The sequence below is a fragment of the Bos indicus x Bos taurus genome, chromosome 5, assembly GCF_003369695.1.
Source record: "Bos indicus x Bos taurus breed Angus x Brahman F1 hybrid chromosome 5, Bos_hybrid_MaternalHap_v2.0, whole genome shotgun sequence".
NCBI lineage: Eukaryota > Metazoa > Chordata > Mammalia > Artiodactyla > Bovidae > Bos > Bos indicus x Bos taurus.
This window is the reverse complement of record NC_040080.1, coordinates 105,356,911-105,383,215: the sequence shown is the minus strand read 5'-3', so window position 1 is coordinate 105,383,215 and position 26,305 is coordinate 105,356,911. Positions and strand designations below refer to the sequence as shown.

The window sequence follows — 26,305 nt, the reverse complement described above, 5'->3', positions numbered from 1 at the left end:
AAGAGTCAAACACGACTGAAGTAACTTAGCATGCTTTCCTAATAAATGCATTCATTACTGTGAATTTCCCTATAAGTACTGCTTTTCCTGCATTTTAAAAATTTGATAAGTTTTCATTTTATTTTCATTTAGTTCAGGGATTCATTTAGCTCAAAGTATTTTTTAATTTCTCTTGAGATTATTTCTTTGACCTATGTATGATTAGCAGTGTTGTTTAATCTCCATGTATTTGGGGACTTTCCAGTTATCTTTCCAGTATTGATTTCTAATATATTTCCATTGTGGTCTGAGAAGACACTGTATATTATTTTTGAGGTTATATTATACTCTTAAAACTAAAAGTATTTTATCTTCTTGATCAAATGAACTTTTTATCATTTTGAAACCACACTAATGTTTAATGATGTTTAAGAGTTGGACACAACTGAGCACCTGAGCACAGCAAATATTTAGCAAATTTAGGGGGTTTTTGTTTGTTTGTTTTTGCCCGAAAGTCTATTTTGTCTATGTTACTATGACAACACCAGCTTTCTTTTGGTTAGTTTTTTTTTTGTGATATCCTTTCACTTTCACTTATATTGCACCTTTGTAATATAAGTTTGGCTCTTGGATTTTGTTTTGTTTTAATTGAGAAACAATTGTTATATGCTAACTGAGTTATTTAAATATTTATGTGTAATGTAATTACTGATATATTTGAAGGAGTATTTTATCTTCTGCTTTCTATTAGCCTGAATACCCTGTATTTGTTTTCTTTACTTTCTTTGTTTCATTTTGGATTAAGTCCTTCTTTTATTTCTATTGTCTTATTTTTACTAATGTGGAAATAATATTATCTGTATATATTCCTCTTAGTTTTTACTCTGGAAATCTTACCACATGAAGTTAACATCATTTTTTTGTCTTTCTAGGGAATATAAAAATCATAGGACATTTTAACTTACCTCAGCTCAATTCTAAATTTTATATTAATATTTCTCTATTTTACTTGTGACATAATTTAATTTTAAAGATGCTATTGTGCTATTATTTATACTGTCAATTTATGTTTGATTTTTACCAACATACTTCATATTTATGAATTTTTTCTTCTTGCAACACGGATCTTTCATTTGAAATTTTCTTGTAAAAATATAAAACTCAATAGCTCTTTTTTTGCCCAGAAGTATTTCTGTACTTTGTTTCACCAATTTTACCTTTTCTTTTCCTTCTAGGTACTCACTATAAGCATCTTTCCTAAAGTCAAGGGATCTTATACAAATGAAAGATTTTCAATATATGGAAAAGAAATAGTAACCAGAGTTGGCTTTCAATGTATTTTACTATATTGGAAAATACATTGCTAAAACATTGCCTATCATTTCTGAATGATACAAATTTAGTATAGCTTAGTGTGGTAAGGCAAGAATTGAATTAAAAAGCAGAAAATTTGGTCGTTACCTCCTTAAAATCTCAGTTTTATCAGTTATAAAATGGGAATGATGCATTTCTTGCCAATCTGTGAAGCTAAATTATGAAATCCTTTGAGTACTGTAAATAAAAACAATTACTACCATTTCTTGTTTCTGATGGATACAAACCTTTGAAATGGCAATTTTGATATTTGAGCCAAGGTCTCCATGATTTCAAGACTTTTTTTGTTTCTCTCTCTGCTTTAGAAAATGTTTCTTGGCATAAGGTTTGTTTGTGCTAATTCACATAACAGTTGTCTTAAAATCATAGCCACAGCCAGGCAAACTTGACACATTATTAGTTCTAGAATATTGTAAGTTAAGTATTCCTTAAAACTCCCGTAAAGCTAAAAAGCAATAATTGTACACTTGTGATTACTAACTGCATTCCCACTAAAAGAGTCAATCAAAAGAATAGGATAAAAGTACACACAAGCTTAAGCAACATTTCATAAAGCCGCAATGATTCATTATATAGTTATATATACCCATTATTGGTAATTCCTTTTTGGTTGTGAAATTAAAATTTCTCTATGTCAGCAACTCTGAGAGTTTGAGGTTTGATCCTACTTTCAAGCAGAAAGTTAGCCTGACATCATTTTGTGAATGCTGGCAGAAGATAAAAGATTCCTAGGTCAGGGACAAAGGACTTTATTATTCACAACACGCAGCCTGAGCACTAGCCTATTTGTGTTGGTTCCCTTTGCCCCTAAATTTCCGTGGGACTAAAATGAAGGAGTCCAGGTGGATACTGAGCTCAAGGTAGGTTTAGGTCACAACTGAGAAACTCAGTTTAGGTTTAGGTCACAGCTGAGAAAGTTTAGGAAGTTCAAATACTTTAAAATGATTTGCAAATTAACTTTCCTTTTGTACTGATGAGAAGACATCTTATACACCCAGAAAACCTGCCCTTTGCTTCAAAGGAGACACTGCACTATCTTCTAAGGCTGTTGGGTATACAAATGTTTTTGAAAAAATATTGTTGTGGTTGTTCTGTCGCTAAGTCATGTCCGAGTCTGTGATCTCACAGACTGCAGCAAGCCAGGCTTCTCTGCCCTCCACTATCTCCCAAATTCATGCCCTTTGAGTCAGTGATGCTATCTAACCATATCATCCTCTGCCACCCTGTTCTGCTCTTGCCCTCAATCTTTTCCAGCTCAGAGTCTTTTTCAATAAGTTGGCTCTTCACATCAGGTGACCAAAGCATTGGAACTTCAGCTTCAAATAGTCAGGAACAAAAGGCTAGTTAGTTAGTGCCACACTTCAGGGATGTTCAGAAGTGGAGAACTGTCTCACAACAGTACCACCTGGTCAGTTTTAAATGTGAAACCAATGCTTTACTTCTCCTTTCCTTCCACTAGAATTCAGACTAAAGCCGCCCTAGAGATGTGGTCAATCTAACCAAATATTATGTCCTGTTACTATGATTTTGTGTGTTCAACTTGTAAAAGTTTTCTCTTTACCAAATGGTTTTATTAATTGAAAAACAAATGCAAACACTAAGCTAAACTATTCACATTTAAGTTTAAAAGGAGAAGACAAAAAAAGGAGTCATCAATAAGTTCTAGTACCTTTAGGTCAAAATATGTTGTTTTATAATTCTTTTGTAGCACAGAAACACATGAAGCTAAAAATTAGTTTTTCAGAGAGCGTAGACGAAAACTATGCTTTAGATAGTCACAAATTTATTTATTCTTCAAGTGTGTGAAAAAACTATTCTTCATAAAGCATTTACGATAGGAAAAGTAGAGCATTATAGATTACTGTGTTTTTTGGCCAACTCATTTCCTATGGCTAGAATGTCCATTGTTCTTTTTTATCCCCATAATTTAACATTTGAATAGGTTTAGAAGAAATTGACAAATTCCTCAGAGACAAAATATGGAAAATTTTATTTCAAAATTATTCCTTATTTTCCAAAAGCTATCCACAAGAGAAAAAGAAATTCTGTGTTATTTATTACAGCTGGTATATTAAGACCATTTTAAATGTCACTTATTTCCATATTCAGAAATCTGACATTAAGGGAAATTTCATGGGAAAATATGGCTTCTTGATGAAGTGGAAACACTGCGGGCTTTGGAGTCAGCCAAATGTAGGTTTAAATTTATATGACTCTTACATAAGCTCAAAACTTTAGTTTTATTCTCCAGGAAAAGTGAGGGGGGTAGATAATTATAGTTTTCTTCCCAGGATATTGTGAAGACACAATGAGATACAGGAAGTCCTTAGGGAGTACTCTGGTTGCCCAACAAATTACATTCTGTCCTCTTTTCTCCTTAGGCAGCTACTGCATAATATTAAGAATAGATCTTAGATATAGATTTCTTAGTACAGAGATTTACTAGAACTCTTTATCGTATTTTTTACTAGCCTAAGGATAGGGAATTAGTCTTTATGATTTTACTCTAACTACATTGAGATAAGTTCACAAATGAAAATGCATTTCATAACAAAAAGGAAACACACATCATTTTTTAAGGAAGAAAACTGAAATTCAGAAAAGTGATTTTCTGAGGATGCAACAGCTAGTTAATGACAATCAAGACCCTTCTGCCAAGTCGATTCTTGTGCCCTATCCACTATATTGCTAAGGCAACTGATGGGTTTAGAGTTGTCTGAGACCACAGTTGAGTGCTTTCCATGTTCATAGCGGTTAAGAATGCCCACTAATATATTATTTTGAGTTATAGAGCCAGAAGACAAAAGAATTTCTTAAGTCTCTACAGAAAATGCCAGTACTTTGGATCATGTGAATTCTGAGTAAATCTCAGATTTATCACACTAGGTAACAATCAAAAATAGTGTGTGTTGGCTTTGGAATTTAATAGCTAATTTTATAAATAATGCTTAATGACAGTAAACCAGGTTCACTAACTTTTCTTCAGTCAATCTAATTTTATGTTAACTCCATCTGTGAAGTTTGTGATGTCAATTATAGTTATGATTTTATCAATCATATTTCATTTCTAGAATTGCTACCAGGTTTTTCAGAACTTCCTATTTTTACTCACCTCTTATTGCTTTAATGCCTTTTCTGAACTATTTTATGTATATGGACACATAATATTTTGTGTATTTTATCAAATTGAAGATTTTTTTTTATCCTATATCTGATAACCTACTGCCTTCATGATGCAATGGACTGATTCTATGGTTTGTTTTTTCTGATTCTCACTATTTCCAAGGTGTTTAATGACTTTTGTTATAATTAGTTTGTGTTCTTTAGATCCAAATTAATGGGAAATTTTTAGAGGTATGAGTTTAACCCGTCCAACTCAGAAAGATTTTTGACTGCTTCAGCCAGTTACTAAAGCATTCTTTCCCCCTTTACCATGGAGAGATAACTCCTACGCAGTCACTTGCTACACTTACAAATTTTCTTTTTGTATTTTTTCTAATTTTTTAGCATTTAATTTTAATTTCATTTTAATAAAAATTTATATATATATATATATATATATATATATATTTAAGGGGCTTCTCATGTGGTGCTAGTGGTAAAGAACCCGCCTGCCAATGCAGGAGACATAAGAGACACAAATTCGATCCCCTGAAGGGGGGCACAGCAACCCACTCATTTATTCTTGTCTGGAGAATCCCATGGACAGAGGAGCCTAGTCGGCTACATTCCACGGGGTAACAAAGAGTCAGACATGACTGAAGTGACTTAGCACATGTCCTCACATGGATATATAAAGTATACAATATGTTGATTTGGTATACATTTATAGAGACAAATGTGTACAAAACCAAGATAACTATTGTATCCTCATATAGTTACTATTTTGTATGTGTGTAGTGGGAGCACCTGAGAAATTTACTTCTTTAGAAAGTTTTCAGTATTCAGTGCAATATTTTTAACTATAGTTTATTATGTTGTGCAGCAGACCTCTAGACTCATTCATTCTTATATTTGTGTTTTGTCATCATTTCTCACTTCTGAGGATTTCTCTACCTTTTTTTTTTTTTTTTTTAAGCAGCTCAGACTTTCATTTTAAAATACTTTTTGAAGCATTGATGTTACCTAACTTCAAGACTTATTATAAAGTCACATTAACAATGACAGTGTGGTATTGGCAAAAGAATATACAAATAGATCAATGAAACAGAAAACACAAGTGAAAAATAGACACAGACAAATACAGTGAACTGGTCTTTGATAAAGAAACAAAGGCAATACAATGGAGAAAAAAGTCTGTGCCAACTGTTGGTGACAGAACAACTAAACTTCCACATGCAAAAAATAAAAGAAAAAATATAAAGAGTAGGAATCTAAACACAGACCTTAAACTTTCACAGAAATTAACTCAAAATGGATCATAGACATAAATGCAAAACTAAAATCTCCTAGGAGATAACATATTAGAAAATCTAGGTGACCTTGAATTTGGTGGCAAACATATAGATATAACATCTAATGCATGATCCAGGAAATAAATAATGAAAAACTTCTGCTCTATAGAAGACACTATCAAAAGTATGAGAAGGCAAGTCACAGACTGGGAGAAAGTATTTGCAAAAGATATCTGACAGTAATCCAAAATATACCAAAAACTTTTAAAACTCAACAATAAGAAACCAACCAACCTGATTTTAAAAACGGAGAAGAAAAAATTAAAACAACACTGGGATAAGACTACACACCTACTAGAATGGCCTAGATCCAGAGCACCGAAAGCACCAAGGAAGATACACAAACTTATGAAGCTCCACAGATCGCTAAGTGTATAAATGGTTTAAAGCTAAAAGTTAATTTTATAGGGAAGACCTGTAATCTCTATCTTGACTTCTATCTCCACTATGCCAGGAGTACATCAGCAAAGCTTTTCATGAATGGAGGCCGTGATTCATTTACAAATGCAATTCTACTACCTAAAATAAGTTCTGTCTTTCTAGGATAATATAATAAAAGAACAATAAATCTTTCATTAATGAGTATCCATTTAGAAAATTCTTAAATCTTCAGCAGGCAATGGGATACTTGCTTAAGTTATTACTAATGGAAAACAGTAAGTTTGAGTCCAGGTTTATTAATCTTTTATATGTTGTCAATCAAATTGGGAAAGACAGTTATTTTTACTTATAGTTTTTTTTTATAATGCAAGCAATACTTTTTAATACATATTCAGTATTTCATATGATGTTATCGCTACCTCTAACAGAAGCATATCTTTATTCTTAAGTTTGGCAAATACTGAAATCATCAGATGCATAAAATGATTAAATAATCAATGAAAAACATATAGGAATGTATTATTGTTGTTCAGTCACTAAGCTGTGTCTGACAATTTGCCACCCCATGAACTGCAGCACACCAGGCTTCTCTGTTCATCACTATCTCCCGGAGTTTGCTCAAACTCATGTCCATTGAGTCGGTGATGCCATGCAACCATCTCATCCTCTGTTGCCACCCTTTCCTTCTGCCCTCAATTTTTCCCACCAGGAGAGTCTTTTCCAGTGAGTCAGCTCTTCACATCAGCTGGCCAAACTATTTGAGCTTCAGCTTTAGCATCAGTCCTTCCAATGAATATTCAGGACTGATTTCCTTTAGGATTGACTGGTTTGATTTTGCAGTCCAAGGGACTCTCAAGAGTCTTCTCCAACACCACAGTTTGAAGGCATCCATTCTTTGGTGCTCAGCTTTCTTTATGGTCCAACTCTTAATCCGTACATGACTACTGTAAAAACCGTAGCTCTAACTATATGGACCACTGTTGGCAAAGGGATTTGTCTGCTTTTTAACACACTGTCTAGGTTTGTCATGGCTTTCTTCCAAGGAGCAAGCGTGTGTTAATTTCACAGCTACAGTCACCATCTGCAGTGATTTTGGAGCCCAAGAAAATAAACTCTGTCACTGTTTCCATTGTTTTCCAATCTATTTGCCAGGAATTGATAGGACCAGATGTCATGATATTCGTTTTTTCAAATGTTGAGTTTTAAGTCAGCTTTTTCACTCTCCTCTTTCACCTTCATCAAAAGACTCTTTAGTTCTTCTTCACTTTCTGCTGTTAAAGTGGTATCCTCTGCATATCTGAGGTTGTTGGTATTTCTCCTGGCGGTCTTGATTCCAGCTTATGATTCATCCAGCCCTGCATTTCTCATGATGTGCTCTCTCTATATAAGTTAAATATGCAGAGTGACAATATACAGCCTTGACATACTCCTTTCCCAATTTTGAACCAGTTCATTATTCCATGTCTGGTTCTAACTGTTGCTTGTCCTGCATACAGGTTTCTCAGGAGGCAGGTAAGGTGGTCTGGTATTCCCATCTCTTTAAGAATTTTCCACAGTTTGTTGTAAGAGGCTTTAGCATAGTCAATAAAGCAGAGGTACATGTTCTTTGGAATTCCCTTGCTTTTTCTATAATCCAGCGAATGTTGGCAATTTGATCTCTGGTTTCTGTCTTTTCTAAATCCAGCTTGTACATCTGGAAGTTTTCAGCTCACCTACTGTGGAAGCTGATGTTGAAGGATTTTGAGCATAATCTTGCTGGCATGTGAAATGAGTGCAGTTGTACAGTAATTTGAACATTCCTTGGTATTGCCTTTCTTTGAGATTGGAATGAAAAATGACATTTTCCAGTCCTGTGGCAACTGCTGAGTTTTCCAAATTTGCTGGTATAATGAGTGCAGCACTTTCACAGCATCATCTTTTAAAATTTGAAATAGCTCAGCTGGAATTCAATCACCTCTACTAGCTTTGTTAATAGTAATGCTTTCTAAGGCCTACTTGACTTCACACTCCAGGATGTCTGGCTCTAGATGAATGATCGCATCATCGTGGTTAATTGGGTCATTAAGAGCTTTTTTGTTCAGTTACTATGTGTATTCTTACCACCTTTTCTTAATCTCTTCTGCTTCTGTTAGGTCTGCCATTTTTGACCTTTATTGTGCCTAACTTTGTATGAAATGTTCCGTTGGTATCTCCAATTTTCTTAAAGAGATTTCTAGTCTTTCCCATTCTATTGTTTTCCTCTGTTTCTTTGCATTGGTCACTTAAGAAGGCTTTCTTTTCTCTCCTTGCTATTCTCTGGAAGTCTACATTCTTATCTTTGCCTTTCTCTTTTGCCTTTCACTTCTCTTCTTTTTTCAGCTATTTGTAAGTCCTCCTCAGTCAACCACTTCACCTTCTTGCATTTTTTTTTTCTTGGCGATGGTTTTGGTCATCACCTCCTATACAATGTTATGAACTTATGTCAATAGTTCTTCAGGCACTCTGTCTACCAGATCTAGTCCCTTGAATCTATTCATCACCTCCAATGTATCATAAGGGATTTGATTTAGATCATACTTGAATGCCCTAGTGGTTTTCCCTACTTTCTTCAATTTGAGCCTAAATTTTGCAATAAGGAGCTAGCGATCTGATCCACAGTCTGCTCCAGGTCTTGCTTTTGCTCACTGCATACAGCTTCTCCATCTTTGCCTGCAAAGAATATAATCAATCTGATTTCAGTACTGACCATCTGGTGATGTCCATGTGTAAAGTCACCTCTTGTGTTGTTGGAAGAGGGTGTTTGCTATGACCCCTCTTGGCAGTGTGCTCTCTTGGCAAAACTCTGTTGGCCTGTGCCTTGCTTCATTTTGTTCTCCAAGGCCAAATTTGCCTGTTATTCCAGTTATCTCTTGACTTCCTACTTTTGTATTCCAGTCCCCTATGATGGAAAGGACATATGCATTAGAGCACTTCTGTTTTATAGCTATTCAAAAACAATGATTACAAAGAAAATTAACCATCTACTTGGCCCTCAATTAATCAATATACATAAATTAGAGACGTCTTTTTACCAAAGAGTAGGAACTTTTAGATATAGCAGGGAACTGAAGTCTAAACTATATCAAAAAAAAATAACAACAAAAAAAGGAGGCAGTAATATTTATGTAGCCATTATAACCATGTTATTTTGAAAGCCAACCTACTTACATCATCAGTTTCATCATTATTCTATTGGGTGGGCCCTGGTTTGGATGACCTACTATATTAACACTCCCTGAGGGAGTCTAGGTTGAATAGAGGGATATTTTCCAAGGATAATTAAATTGAGAGAGTGAAACAGGAGAGAATCATGTCAATGGAACCTCCTTCATGGTTATTACTGAGCAATTGCTGAAGTTATTTGAAATAACTTCAAATCAATTAGGACAGTGTACCCTTCTTTATCTTTTGGAAATTAATTCTTCTGCATTAAAGACACACTAAAATCCTCATTTATTATGACATAAAATACATTTTAAAAATACTTGTTGCAGGCTTAGAGTTATGGAAAGAGGGACTTCCTGGACTGTCCCAGAAAATTGTTCAGTCTAGTTCTGTGATTAATCCTGGAATCTTCCCCTCTGACAGCCATCCCCTGGAACCTTGATCTTAGCATGGATTTAGAAACTTGTATGGATAGTCCCACCTGCAGGGTAGGTAAGTCTTAGCTTGTGACAGTTGAGAGAACATCAAAGCTATGCATAACAGAGCTGATTTCATTTAAAGGAAAAATGGCTAAAGTTATTAAATCCATACTAAATGTGTGACCTTATATATATTTTCTTATTTTATATTGTTATTATATCCATTTTAAGAGGAGAACACTGAGGCAGAGACAGCATAAATAATTTGCCCAACATGACACACAGTAAGTGAAAGGTCAGCTGACTATGTGCAAATCAGTTGCTAGGTAGATGGAAAGATGGGTAATATGTAGCTTTGCTTTATGAACTGGATTACTTTGTAATTATTTTCTTATATATGGTAGACCCAGGGCCTCGTCTAGTGGAAAAATCAGTGGTGTGCCTGATTCATAAGAAACAGTAGAAAGCAATCTTAGACAATGGCTGTGGGGTAGGTCTAAAAACAATATCCTGTTGACACTTTTATTAGTCTTACTTAGAAATGGGTACATCTGCCAATACTGTGGCAGAGAAGGATCAGCACTACTGATTTACCCTTTCACCTCAGGCTCCAATAGAGCTTGGCACAGCACTGTTAACAGATTCTGGCATTTAAAATTGTGATATTTTGCTCATCATGGGTTTTTGTGCTAATTTTGCTTTTAAAATATTATTTATCTTGATTACTGATTTTTCGGCACTCCCTTAGATTTTGTACCTAAGGCACGGGTCTCATTTGCCTCACTTGCCTTATCCTAGCCTCAGCTCTGGTTAACAGCGAACATGGAGACACATTATATGTTAACAAACCTGCTCTTTTCCTGAGTTATGTGGCTCTCACAGAAGAAACCAAAGAACCACTCTTCATGTAATTAGGGACTCTACTATAAAGACATTAATGAGAAGGTACAGCTCAATTGAACAATACAAGTAGGAAAACATATCCTATAAATTGAGTACAGAACGCATAACTGTTTAATAAGCACAACTATATCCACTTTGTAGAAGAGTGATTCTGTTATTCTAGAGGGATTTACTTAATGCTAGCAGTTCCATAATACTAAAATTTTATCTTGCAAAATCCACGTATTTTAAACTGTATAATTTAGTAACTCTGATTTTTCTTTGCTTTTATAAATTCAACACCCCCAAACAGATGAATTTTGAAAAGTAATTCAAATGTCAGAAACTAGCAAGTATTTTTTATCCTGGTACGTTTTTGCCTTCTCTGCCATAAAATATAGTGAAATATATAAAGCAGTGATTAGTGCTGCAATTAGCCTTTGACCCTTACTATAGTTTGGCTCTGTTCCCAAGATTTCTGTTTTTAAGCTCTCGGACTAACAGTCCTCCTCTTTGTTCATACAGTCATTTTTCCTTAGTGATCAATTACATATATATTTAAATATATTTTTAAAGAATAGAAATGTTGCTTGTCATACACAAATGGCTCTTAGAGAGTTATTGGTTTCCTGCCAGTGCTGTCAACTTTCCAACAACAGATTGGATTGGTTAAGGAAGAAGCCATAAACAGCCTATCAACAAGTATTTATACAGATGTTAATGAATTTAAAATTCTGTTTATGCCAAACTCCAATTTTATTTGTCCTTTATTTGTGAAGTATGATGCAATAATTGCTCTTAACAAACACATGCAGACCACTTATACTTTATAATGTAAATCATATTTTTTACTATTCCTAGCATAAGATACATAGAATCAACCATTTATCAAAGTTACCAAAAATATTTCTTTCATATGAAACATTTTGCTCAGCATGCCACCAAGTCCTCCAAAAGCTTTTGGTAAAGAGATGAACTCATCTCCATCCATGAAACCAATAGTATTTTATTATTATATTACTGAGAAAGGCTATTAAAAGAAAAGAAAATAGTCATGGGAAAGTTGCCATAGGTATTAAAAATATAAATCATTAGCTTCTTTTTGTGTGCCCCAAATGATAATTGAATCCTAATTTTCCTCTGTATAGGATACTATGCTATGTTGAAAATTTAGGAAACTGATTAATTTGAGGCATATGAGTTTAATGAACACTTGTCTTGCTTTTCATGAAGAAAAAAATATTTTCATTAATTTAAAAATGACTAATTTCTTTTGGAGAACTTTTTTAAGCTGAACTGCTTTTCTCTAGGATTGTATACATTGTCAACATTTTATAAAGTAGCCATTTATATATATATATATATATATATACACACACACACACACACATTGTTTTTAATTTGCTACCTTTGATTGTCAGTTTTATCCCAATCTAATTCCAACTTTCAGAGCTAAAGTTTCTATTATAATAATAAAGTTACTCACATTTAGATATGTGTTATTCTCCAGAATACACAGGTTTGTCTGCATGCTAAAAATCTAAATTTCATTTCTCAGAGAACATTAATCAACTATGACAATCATTCCTTAATCTTACCAATATTTACTGAACATCATCCTACTATGTATCACTTATAAAATGTATATTCTAGTACATAAAACTGACACATGAATAGAAGACTAAATTGTGATGTAATAAATGCTATCCTAAGGTCTCTATATTATCCATGGAGAACATCTGTAACCTAGTTTGAATAAGGAATGACGTGTTTAGAAGATCAGGAGCTTACTCTGAAGAATGTAAATTCCAAAGTAAGACCTGAAGTAAGAACACCACTGATGAAGTATATAATCCCAAACACAATGTCTATAGGCCAATGAGATCATTTTGAGTAATTATAATACATCTGGGTGGTTGAGGGAGGAACTTAATAGATGTGTCTGAAGGGATAAGGAAAGCCTGTATGCCATGCAAAATGTTTTGAACATTGCCCAGACACAGTAGAGAACCCAGAATTCAACCTATGAAAGTGCAAATTAAATGGATTCTTTAGAAAGACCGTTTGCAGTTGGAGATATATAAGTGGGAACAAAGTCAAAAGCAAAAAGACCAGTGAGAACGCTGTTACAGTAACTGAGAAGAGATGATAGTGGGCCAAATTAAAATGATGACAATGCAAATACCAGAGATTTGACAGAATGAAAAGAATTTAGGAGGTAAAATCTGCAGTTAAAGTGCGAGGAAGAATACTGGTTCAGTACAGCACTCAGGTTTCTGAGTTTTACACTGACGATGATGGTAAAATTATAGGAACTTGGAAAAGGTGGGATAAAGCTTAAGTTTAGCTTTTTACGTAGTCTGTTTAAATTGACTGTAGGATACCCAGTAGAGAGGCTTTGGATAAATACATTTCAGAAAGCTATGATAGAAGAACTTGAAGGACTATCTTCTGACAGGAAGCTTATAACCAAAGAATAAGATGGGGCTAGGATGTTACGCCAGAGAAGAATCCCGAGATTGGAAGAGATGCCAAAGGAAGAGGAACCCTTGAGGGAAACTGAGGTTTAGACAGTAGGGCAGAGAAAAACAGGACAAGTGTAACTAAGCACGAGTCGGAGGAAATAAGCCTTTTGAGAAGGAAGAAGTGGACGATGTGTAATATTAGAGGAGTCAGTAAGAACTTCAAAAAAGTCCCAAAGATCTAGCAGTGTTAATGATCTCGGTGTGAACAGTTTTAGTGAAACGGTACAGGGAGGAAGCCATATTGCAGTGAGCTGAAGCACACATGTCAGTCAACAGAGACTCTCACTCCTGTTCAAAATGGAGCAATGGAGATGAGAAGAAGGGGCCAGGTATCAGTGAGATAACTGGTAGGGAGACTAGACCTAATTCTGGATTAGATGTCATTACATAAGGAGTGAGCAGCCAAGGACAACTCCAGAATATCTGGTCTGAATGACTTGGGGAGTCAGGAGAAAAAGCAGACTTACTAGGAGGATGATGAAAACACACTGTGATTCTGAAGTTCAGCTGGATCTGAGAGCAGGAACAAAATAGATGTTGGTGATATCCAGTCCTCTAAGCTGCCACCCCTATGAGGCAATAAACACTCTGTATCTAGTTATCTGGCTTCCCTTGTAGCTCAGTTAATGAAGAATCTGCCTCCAATGCAGGAGACCTGGGTTCGATCCTTGGGCCAGTACTATCCTCTGGAGAAGGAAATGGCAACCCGCTCGAGTATTCTTGCCTGGAGAATATCACAGACAGAGGAGCTTGGCAGGCTACAGTCCATGGGGTCACAAGAGTCGGACACGACCGAGCAACTAAACCGCCACCATACCATCTAGTTATCCAGTTGACTGTCATCAAAGGCCAGCACAACATTAGGCGTGGAATGAGGTGGTGAGCGTAGGGTGCTCCTAAACTCTATAGACTGACAAGCATCAGCATCTGAAGGAGTGCATGTAAAGGAGCCAGAAAGGAAGCACTTGAAGTCTGATGTTTCCAAGTCTCAGAGAGAAGAGAGTTTTAAGACAAAGAAAATGTTCTGTTTAGTTGAATTCAGCAGAGAGGCCAATGAAGATAAGGAATAAATGTGTTTGGTAGATAAGGTGGTTTAAGGTCCTCATTGTAAGGATAATTTCAATTTGACAGAATTGGATTGCAGTAAATTAAGGAGGGAATGAAAAGGGAAGACAAAGTAGACTGAGAGAGAGTTCTCTTAATGGAATTTTGTTAACCAATATATTTTAGTGTAAAAGACAAAATATTAGAAGAGTGTAGAATTTGTCCCTGAAATCTTAGGTATCATATATAACCAATTGGAAGATATAACCTATAAATTATGAAAGGAAAAAGGTTTATAATTTAGAAGATATTTAGCAAATAGATAAATTTTGTATGCCTAGAGAAAAATTTGCCCCTTTTGAAAATAGAGTAGAAATTAAATCAAACAATGGGCAGGAGAAAATATTCACAGCAGTGGTAACAGATAAAGAATTTTGAATGGTCAGTTGAAAGCAAAAATGGAAATACTAGAATCCAGCAGATAATTGGGAAGAACAAGAAAGATACTTTACACTTTATATATTATTGATAAGAAATCATATGGAACCACTTTAAATTTTGCTAGCAGTAGAAATATATAAATTAAGACTGTATTAGACAATATTTTTCTCAAAGTATCAACAGTTTTAAATACTTAATATCCCAATGCTGACTAGGGACTTAGTGAAATGATTAACCTCATATAACTTGTGGTAAATTGGTAAAGGTTTTGTAAACTATTTGACGATATAGATTATACCATGTTCCTCAAAATATTCAGAAATTCAGACATGTTATCTAATTCCACCTTAAAAATGGATTAAATAGAATAATTAAAAACCTTCATGTAACAAGTTGGTACATCATAGGGTATAACCCCTAAAAGCATTTTCAGGATTAGATTTCCATTACATAGAATTCAGTTGTCATAGTACTAATGGAAAAATGCTATAAAACAAATCTATGGGAAAAAGAACCACAAAGAAATGCCTTAAAAGTGTTATTCAGTGGTTATCTTTGAATAGTGGGCTTTTTGTAGATTTTCTTTTCTTTGACGTTTTACTTTTCAGTATTTTTAAGGTTAACTGTTGTGAAAATGTGTTATTTGTATAGTAAAAGAGTTTAACAATTTATTTAAATAAATTAATAGAATGTGTGTCCTGAAGTAAAAACAGCATATATAGACTGTAGTAACTAGGGGAGAGCATGCATCAAAAAGAGAACTTTTGTCTTAGGATGATGGTACAAGAAATTAATGAAGACCTAGAAAAATAGGAAAGAACAGTAGGTAGGTAGTAGATTGCATTTTGCAGGCAGAAAGGTGTTTCTTCTAAAATCAAAAGGATTTATTGGGAAGTCTAATTAGAAAAATTCCAGAAAAACATCTACTTCTGCTTTACTGACTATGCAAACATAGTCATAGTTTGTTATGGATCACAGCAAACTGTGGAAAATTCTTAAAGAGATGGAATACCAGACCACCTGACCTGCCTCCTGAGAAACCTGTATGCAGGACAAGAAGCAACAGTTAGAACAGAATATGGAACAACGGACTGGTTCCAAATCAGAAAAGAAATACATCAAGGCTGTATATTGTCACCCTGCTTATTTAACTTATATACAGCGTACATCATGAGAAATGCCAGGCTGGATGAAGCATAAGCTGGAATCAAGATTACCTGGAGAAATATCAATAACCTGAGATATGCGGATGACACCACCTTTATGGCAGAAAGCAAAGAACTAAAGAGCCTCTTGATGAAAGTGAAAAGAGGAGAGTGAAAAAGTTGGCTTAAAACTCAACATTCAGAAAACTAAGATCATGGCATCCGGTCCCATCACTTCATGGGAAATAGATGGGGAAACAGTGGAAACAGTGACACTTTATTTTGAAGGGGGCTCCAAAATCACTGCAGATGGTGGCTGCAGCCATGAAATTAAAAGACACTTGCTCCTTGGAAGAAAAGCTATGGCCAACCTAGACAGCATATTAAAAAGCAGAGACATTACTTTGCCAACAAAGGTCCATCCAGTCAAAGCTATGGTTTTTCCAGTAGTCATGTATGGATGTGAGAGTTGGACTATAAAGGAAGCTGAGCACCGAAGAATTGATGCTTTTGAACTGAGGGGTTGGAGAAAATTCTCTTGAGAGTCCCTTGGACTGCAAAGAGATCCAACCAGTCCATCCTAAAGGAAATCAGTCCTAAATACTCATTGAAAGGGACTGATGCTGAAGCTGAAACTTCAATACTTCAACTCAAACTGACTCATTTGAAAAGACACTGATGCTCGGAAATATTGAAGGCTGGAGGAGAAGGGGACTACAGAGGATGAGAGGGTTGAATGGCATCACTGACTTGATGGACACAAGTTTGAGCAAGCTCCGGGAGTTGGTGATGGGCAGGAAAGCCTGGCATGCTGCAGTCCATGGGGTCGTAAAGAGTCAGACACGACTGAGCAACTGAACTGAACTAGAAAATGACAAAGGTCTGTAAGTAAACCTGGCACCATTATTCTTCCTAAACAAAATGCTAAAAGCAAGCTTCAATAAGTAAATCCTACTTTCTCCTCAGTGGCAGGGGTAATCCTGAAATGCTATTGCAAAAGTCATTTGCCAGAATCATTTCCTGCAGCCTTGGAATGGCAGTATGCTTGGATCTATCTAGCCAATGTCACCACTATGCTAGTTCTCTTTTTACACTGAATTCATGCCAATCTACCAATCCATGCCTTCAGGTTAAAAGAATTAATATGAGTTGGACTCTTACAGTGAAATCTCTCATCTTTATTCGGGGATGATTATTGAGAAACTGGACTGAGTCTAATGTAAAACCACTTATGGTTTATGCAGTGTTACTGTAGAATTGAGGAAAACTTCAGAATAAGCACTTTAAAAGGGGGCTATTGCAAGTATATGTCTCTATTTTCGAAAGGAGAAAGACACAAAGATTATTTTTAGCTAAAAGTACACTTGCTACATATCAAGAGTAGGTAAAGTTCCAATTGTAGGTTCAGTTAATTATCAGGGTCACTGATTCCTCTCTGTCATTCCCTTCTGTCATTGCACTCATGGGTTCACCATTTGGTCTGATCAACCAAGAAAGGCAGATAAAACCCTGGGACTCTGCTGGAAAAGAAACTTAGTGCTTAATGCTGTAACTGGGGTGGCAAGCCCAAATCTTCCCTTTGTTTGAATCTCTTTTTTAGTTTCTGTATAAAGAAAGCCATTTATTAAAATGCTGTCTGCTCATGAATTCAGTGGTCAGCCCTTGAATGCAGAGTAATTGTTCCTTCAGTACAGCAACTATGGAGAAAGTGAAAATGAAAGTCACACAGTCGTGTCAGACTCTTTGTGACCCCATGGACTGTATAGTCCATGGAATTCTCTAGGCCAGAATACTGGAGTGGGTAGCCGTTCCCTTCTCCAGGGCATCTTCCCAAGCCAGGGATCGATCCCAGGTCTCCACGTTGCAGATGGATTCTTTACCAGCTGAGCCACAAGGGAAGCCCAAGAATACTGGAGTGGGTAGCCTTCCCTTCTCCAGTAAATCTTCCCGGCCAAGGAATTGAACCAGGGCCTCCTGTCTTGTAGGAGGATTCTTTACCAACTGAGCTGTTGGGGAAGCCCTGCAACTATGGAGGGTTTGGCTTAAATTCAGGAAGACCAGGTGGTGCTAGTGGTAAAGAATCTGCCAACAGATACATGGGTTTGATCCCTGGGTTGGTAAGATCCCCTGGAGAAGGAAATGGCAATCCACTCCAGTATGCTCGCCTGGGTTAGACCATGGACAAAGGAGCCTGGCTGTAGTCCATAAGGTCACAAAGAGTCAGACACGACTGAAGGAACTTAGCATGCACGCAGGAAACAAGGGATATGACCATTTTAGAAATGTAAGATGTCATGAGAAGTTAACAGGAAGTTAAGTAATGTAATTTAGAGAAATAAACATCTTGACTTGTAGCTTTTATGAGAACTGGACCTAGTATCTCTTTGGACTGAAAATTAGTCATTTCACTAGTACCACAGCAAATTTTAAGGGAAAAAAAAGACATGATGAATGTATCATCTTAACATAATCAAAACAATAGATGCTGAGTGTGTATCCATGTGTGAATGTGTCTCTGCCCATGCACCTAGCATTCAAAATAAGCTTCACAGCATGTCTCATTTGTCCTCCAAACAACCTGCAAATAAAAGATTACTTTCTATGTTTGAAGATCTACAGTGAAAGAATTGTTCATCTGCTAAGACGTGCCTGACTCTTTGCAACCCCGTGGACTGCTGCACACCAGGCTTCCCTGTCCATGGCTATCTCTCAAAGTTTAGTCAGACTCATGTTCACTGAGTCAGTGTACCATCCAACCATCTCATCCTCTCTCATCCCCTTGCCCTCCTGCCCTCAATCTCTCCCAGAATCAGGAGTCTTTTCCAATGAGTCGGCTCTTCGTATCAGATGGCCAAAGTATTGGAGCTTCACCGTCAGTCCTTCCAATGAATATTCAGGGTTGATTTCCTTTAGGATTGATTCATTTGATCTCCTTGCTGTCAAGGAACTCTCAAGAGTCTTCTCCAGCACCACAATTTGAAAGCATCAATTTTTTGGTGCTCAGCCTTCTTTATGGTCCAGTGTTCACATCCATACATGACTACTGGAAAAAACATAGTTTTAAATACAGACCTTTGTCAGCAAAGTGATGTCTCTGCTTTTTAATATGCTGTCTAGCTTTGTCATAGCTTTCCTTTCAAGGAGTCAGCATCCTTTAATTTTATGGCTGCAGTCACCATCTGCAGTGCTTTTGGAGCCCAAGAAAATAAAATCTGTCACTGTTTCCACTTTTTCCCCATCTATTTGCCATGAAGTGATGGGACTGGATGCCATGATCTTAGTTTTCTGAATGTTGAGTTTTAAGCTAGGTGAAGCCAGTTGAAAGAATAGTTCAAATTAAAAACTGATGTTTTAAATAAAAATTGTAGATTTCTTGTGAGTTTAATTACCATGAGTTAGTTTCAGTAGGTACCCCCTCTCTGGTGTACTGTCAGTGAACCCTACAAAGCTAAAATGTCCCTAAACATGGTGATGGCACCAAAAAAGAAGCCATCTAAAAAATCAAGTCCATGGAGAAGTGTTCTAGAACAACAGGTCTTCATTGTAACTCAAGTGTGTGGCATTCATGTGGCAGCAATGTCTGCAGATTTTTTTTTTGAATAATATAAATGCATATACTATATTTAGGTGTAGCTATAAGGGTTGGATTTTTCTTTTTCTTTTTTTAAACTATTTTATTTTCCTTTATATTTGTTACCTTGTATTCTCACCTGGCGTAATTTCTCCTTTTGCATAGTTTCCATACTCATCTTCTTTGTTACCCTTTCCCCTCTCGATCTTTGAAATCATTGCTATGGCATTAGCACAGGTTTCCTAAATCTAATATAAATGATTTTCCTAACTTACATATTGTACTAGCTTATATAAACCAAGTTTTGTTTTATACAAAATTACAAATCTATTTTGAGTATCCTCAATATAAATTATAAATTCTTCATATGGATAAGATTGTATGAGAACAATTAGATTTTAAATTCTGTCTACCAAAAATAATTATTTCTATTTTCTAACTAAAACACTAAAAAACAAGCCCTATAGGATGTTGGTTTCATTAAAATAACTCTGCTTTTCAAAATAAGTGGGTTTGAAACTCAAACAGGAAAAGTACTTAGTCTATAAGTGACTGACAGTATTTTTCTTACAGATGATTTAGCTCCCCTGACCTGTCTTGTTTTTCTCTTCCTTGTGATAAAATTGTTAGCCTAGACTAAGCTGCTTGGCCAAAATTTGATTTCTTTAAAAAACAAATAATATTTTCATATTTTTCCCTAGATAAGGAAGAAGAATTTATGTATAAGGATACCACTGCAAATGAAAAATTAGAAAGGAGTAAAGAATATACGTACCAATGGCTTCATACACAGGTTGGGGTTCTTGAAACGACTGGTTCCAGAAATATGAAATGGTGAGGTCTTCTCCCTTAAATCAGATTTTTGTATTGCAAACATATATTGAAAAGTGAAACCTATGTTAATTATGCTAAAACAAACATGACTTTATATAGCCGAAGGCCAATATACGACATTACCAGACTATAAATGGTCTCTTATATAGAATAGATTTGATCACTATGTTTTTTCACTGTAAAATATTCAAGAGCTTAGTTTCTGCAATGCTTAAAAATCAGCACAATTGATTGATGGTGATGATGAACCACACAAATGGTTCTACTTTATAAAGTAAAATGCATGGTATCTATTAACTGTTTATAAATATCATCTGTATTGGTGATTGCAGTATTTTATTTTTTGTTATTTTTATTATCATTTATGTTTAGCAGTTAAAATTAAACTCAACCCCAATCCTGCCACTTTACCAGTCATGTAACTGATTCTCAGTGATGTCTCAATATTTTAGTTTCCTCCTCTTTATAGTGAGATATCTCTCTTTCTCACAAGATAGAGGTGAGTTCTCAAATTGAGGTTATCAAATGTTGATGTCCCTTAGCAGCAAAGAAAGGTGCCTTGAACCTAATAAGTAATCAATTAATTTTTGTTATATTAATGTATGTATTAGTTTTCTAGGGCTACCGTAACAAAATACTAGATTGCACGGCTTAAAGTGCAGAGATCTATTTTCTCACAGTGTTGGAAGCTGAAAGTCCAAGATCAAGGAGTCAGCAAGTTTGGTTTCTTTGGAGGTCAGTCTCCTTGGCTTGCAGATGCTCCGTCTCACTGGCTCCTCGCATGACCATCCTTCCACCTGCGTTACCTGTGTTCTAATCTCCTCTTTGAACAAGGACACCGTTATATTGGATTAGGGCCCACCTCTTTGAACTCGTTTTACTTTGTCTCTTTCAAGGCCTTGTCTTCATATAGTAATTTTCTGAGGTATTAAAGATTAGGATTTGAATGTATAAATTTTGAGAAAACAAGATTTGAACATATAAATTTTGAGGGAACAAGATTCAGTCTAAACAATACATAACATAAAACATTTATGTACATAACTACTAAACCAAAATTTTAAAGAAATAAAAGTCTGGAGATAATATTTTTGAATATTTTTTGTTTAATTACAGTACAGTTGATTTACAATGTCATGTTAGCTTCAGGAGTAGAACACATATATATTCTTTTTCACATTCTTTTCACTTATGTGCTCAATCGCTTCAGTCATGTCTGGCTCTTTTGTAACCCCATGGACCATAGCCTGCCAGGCTCCTCTGTCCATGGGATTCTCCAGGCAAGAATACTGGCGTGGTTTGCCATGCCCTCACCCAGGGCACCTTCCCAACCCAGAGATCAAACCCAGGTCTCTTGAGTCTCCTGCATTGAAGGCAGATTCTTTACCTACTGAACCACCTGGGAAACCCTTTTCCTTTATAGGTTATTACAGAATACTGAGTATTTAGTTTCTCATATTATACAGTTGTATAAAGTTTTACAACTTTCACTGTAGCTATGTATATCCACAAAACAATTTTTAAAAGTGCTACTTAAGCATTTTCAAATATATAAGCCAATATGAATCTAAATATAGATGACACTTTGGAAACATTTCCAGGGGTTGTGGGTATTAATTATTTAAATGAGTAACAAAGAAAACAGTTATGAGGTCTAACACTTAATATAGCAGAATGTTATAATGTATAAAAATTAAACCTTTTTCTATAATATATACAAGTGAAAAAACCTTCATATGTAGTCAATTCTATCCATATAATATCTTTAATAATATGGAAAAAAGTGAAATTAAAACACTTCAAAACCTGGGTTGTTATATCCTATTTCATTGTGAGCAAAGAAAGTAGGAATAAAACAATCAACATTTGAGGCTTTTTTTATTTTGCTGAGTGTTCCTATTGATGCAAGTACAGTTTATTTATGCTGGTATTAATTGATTTAGCATAATTCATAACAAGATATTTTCAGGACTATAACCAAATGTAGCATAACTCATAGCTTACCATCTATATTAACCAGATGAAAGAGATCTTCTTTAGAGATTTAAAAGCATCTGTACAGATAATGTGAAAAATACAAACAAAACATTTCAGGATGTATTTTTAAGATACTTAAACATTTAACAACATCAGTTACTCCTTAATTAGTTCTATTTAAACATATAATGCAACAGACAATTATTGGTGGATTTTGTCCTTTGAAAATATAATATATAAAGGAATATTTAAGTATTAATATTTTAAGAAAAATTTTTTTCTAAAACAGAAGTTCTTGAAAAGCCAAATATGAATGCTCTAGCCTTAAACAGAAGTTAATTGTGAGCATTAGTATAATGCACTAAACATACCAGACCTATTTTAAATAAGAAGCTTTGCCTTTCTTATAAGTAAGATATATAAGTAGATGTGGTACAATATTTACCCGTTCTATAATTTATTAGCTAAGGTTATTGGTACTTGCAGATTATTTTTATCTGTGTATGCATTATGTTTGGCAAATTTAAAATTTATGTCAAATTGAATTTTAAAGTAATTATGAAAAGACATAAATTTGTATATATATTTGTATTCACCTAATTTAAGAAAACAATTATTTCCATTTTGTATATTATTGATTTTTCTCAAACTTTTCATTGGGCATGTTTTTCATAGTCTTCCTCTACATTGATATAATAATATGATTTCTCTTTTTGTCATTATGCAGCAAGCACTTCTTGCCTGAGTTAGATCCAGACGTACGTAATGGTGGAAGAGTTCAGCTTGTGGTAAGAAATGTGTTTAAAGTTCAGAAAAAGTGTGTGGACAATAGTACTCAACAGATGGCACTTTAAGATGTGTCAATAAGTAGTATAAATTATGAAAATACCACAACTGTATCTTTGGGGGATAATCTTAAAATATTAAATATTAAAATAGTACCATGTTTTCTTGGCTTATAATATGACTTTAAAATATGATGTCATCTTAAAATACTTAGTTTATCTGGTAGATTTTAAAATAACAAGATGCTACTATATTTTAAAAGATACTCTGGGCAAGAAATTATAAAACAATATTATTGTCTAGACTAGTTTAAAAGGAGGATACTTGAGGGAACCAGCAAAGCACCCTCATGACTCAAAAAATCAAACCAGGTAAAAATTAAAAAGTAGTTGTGTGTACAACCTTCGTAAGTAATAAAGTGTAAATGGTTGGAGTGTTAGGAGCAACCAAGTTCTAACATGGCGACTAGAGTGTATACTCTAGACAATATAACTCATGTGCATTTCAAAAGTCATCTGAAATATATGCTATCAGAAGGAAGCCTATGTTAACAGAAGAGTGGCCAATATGGAGTCTGGAGAAACAGAGTCCCCAAACAAGAAATGTTAGTGTTTCCAGAAATTTCCAGAAAAGAGGGTACCCTGACCAATGACAGAAGTGTGTGACCTCCTTGGCATGTGAAAATGAAGGGCATCAAATAATCCTAACTTTATGTCACCTTCCATTTATATCAACCAATGAATATTCCTTGCTCAAACTCTACATTCACCAAGAAAACTGATTATAAGTTAACTTACCATGTAGAATTTTGTATAAAAAAATAATGTATTCTCTAATGGGAAATAATATTATCATATCCAGAGCAGTTATATTCGTTATTGTTATGGATTACTCATTCAAGGAGTTTTCCTGAAAGAGGAGAAAAATTAGGACAATGTTAAAATTAATGTGCTTATGGAAATATTTATAGAAGAATGCACATATTTGAAATAATCACTAAATAAATATTTTCTTGCATTTTAATAGAGATCCCTCTGGCAGAGTCACATGAAGATTACCCTAGGAAAAGTGGTACCTCAGGCTATTAACACCCTACATATTATTGACTAACACTCTCACACAGATTTTTGAGTAGCCACTTTGGAGCAAAAATCAGAAATATAAAGTGCCAAGAAATGCCACAATAAAGGAAGGGATATTACATTTGATTATTATACTTCTAAAATGAATGAAAACAGATTGGGTAGATTACTAATCACAATGGTTCTATGAGATTAACCCTTTGATATTAATCTCCTTCCTCCATATCCCATTATATCACACTACCCACGAATGTATGACAAATACATAGCAATGATAAATACTTTTTAAAAAATATATTGAAGAACAGCTGAATACCAAACAAGGTAAGTGGTAGTAGTAGAACAGACTTTTTTTTTTTTTTTTTTTTTTGAGTCAAGGCAGGGGAATGGATCAAGGATTTACACTAAAAGGACACTGGGCTAATTGAAGGCCAAGTTGGGTGGAAATCTTGCAGAGTGTTGGGGAATTAAAACACCCTACTTGTAGGAAACTTGTGCAGATAATTGTACAACTGGGACCAGGCCATAACTAAGGAAAATCTTGAAATGTTAAAAAGCCGCAACAGCTGCTACCATAAGATCCTCAAAGACATAAAAATACCACCCATAATAAAAGGGCAGAAAATAATCGAACAAAACATGATCAAATTTTAATTAGAGGGAGATGGATATGCAAATAAGGCCATTATAAATTCTGAAAATAAAAAAATAATATCTTTGAAATGAACCCTGGATTAGACAGCATGAAAAATTTATGAAAGTTTATCTACAAAGGAAGGATAGATTGACAGTTGACATCATATCAGAACAAGGCATACCAAAAGACAGTGGAGTTATTTCTTAGTATAGGGATAAATATAAATATCATCTAGAATATTTTGTCACTGAGCTTCAAAAGTGAGGACAGAATTAGACATAATCCAACATTCAAATGCTAGGTTTTGAGGAAGCTAATAAATAATATCTCTGTCTTCCAAACAAGATTAAAGTTATTGTATGACAAACAAGAATGAGAAAAATGCAAACAAGATATTATTTTACTTACTTCCAAATATATATCAGAAGTCATGTCATAGATCTAGACAATTGCATTGCTTATGAAACTTATCCTCCCAAAATGCTAGCATTTTCCTGCAGAAGACACTCATAGTTTAATTTCTCCAGAAAATATACTCAGATTCTGATATTTGAATGTAGGATGTTTACTGGGGAAGGCTCTCAGGAACAACTCCTTTGAGGGAAGAAAAAAAACAGGATTATGCCAGTCCAGGTTCGATGCACGATACTGGATGCTTGGGGCTAGTGCACTGGGACGACCCAGAGGGATGGTATGGGGAGGGAGGAGGGAGGAGGGTTCAGGATGGGGAACACATGTATACCTGTGGCGGATTCACTTTGATATTTGGCAAAACTAATACAATTATGTAAAGTTTAAAAATAAAATAAAATTAAAAAAAAAAAAAAACAGAAGGAGAAGGTGTACTGCGGTAGAGTTAAATCACAAATGTTAACATTAACATGTGCAAGGCCCTTACAATTATAACCTATCAAACATTGCTTATAAAAAACCAAAGACATATACCATATGCATGAATTGTTGTTTTTTAGTCAATAAGTTGTGTCCAGCTCTTTGTGATCCCATGGACTGTAGTCCACCAGGCTTCTCTGTCCATGGAATTCTGCAGGCAAGATACTGGAGCAGGTTGCCACTTCCTACTCCAGGGCATCTTCCCAACCCAGAGATTGAACCCGCATAGCCTGTGTTGACGGGCAGATTCTTTACCACTGAGCCACAGAGAAGTCCCTATGAAGAAGGGTACAGCCATTGTAAAAAAAAATAAAATAGTGTCAATTTCTCATAAAGTTAAATATATACTTATTTGACTCAGCAGTTTTGCTCCTGAGCACTTTTTCTAGAGAGATGAACTTATGTTCAATCAAAAACTTATACATAAATGTTCATAGTAGTTTTATTTGTGATAGCTGAAAATATTGGAAATGATCCAAATCTCACTCACTGGGTAAATGGTAAACAAATGGTGATACATACGTACAACAGATACACAAAAAGGAACAAAAAGCGACAAACAAGAATAAACTCATGGTATACACAAAGACGTTCATGGATCTCAAGAGCATTTTGCTAAGTGAAAGAAGACAATTTCAAAATGTTCTTTACTGTATGATTTCATTTACATAACATTCTCAAAACTACATAATTATAGTGA

At 34.9% G+C, this 26,305-nt stretch overlaps 1 protein-coding gene across 2 annotated transcripts in view; it reads left to right on the top strand.

Moving 5' to 3' along the window:
- Window positions 1-26,305, top strand: part of LRRIQ1 (leucine rich repeats and IQ motif containing 1) — a 225,815-nt gene that overhangs the window by 173,597 nt on the left and 25,913 nt on the right. For both annotated transcript variants that reach the window (XM_027543219.1, XM_027543220.1), the window contains exons 24-25: window positions 20,100-20,232; window positions 22,937-22,997. In XM_027543219.1, the coding sequence (XP_027399020.1) occupies window positions 20,100-20,232; window positions 22,937-22,997 (194 nt within the window). The remainder of the gene's footprint in view (window positions 1-20,099; window positions 20,233-22,936; window positions 22,998-26,305) is intronic.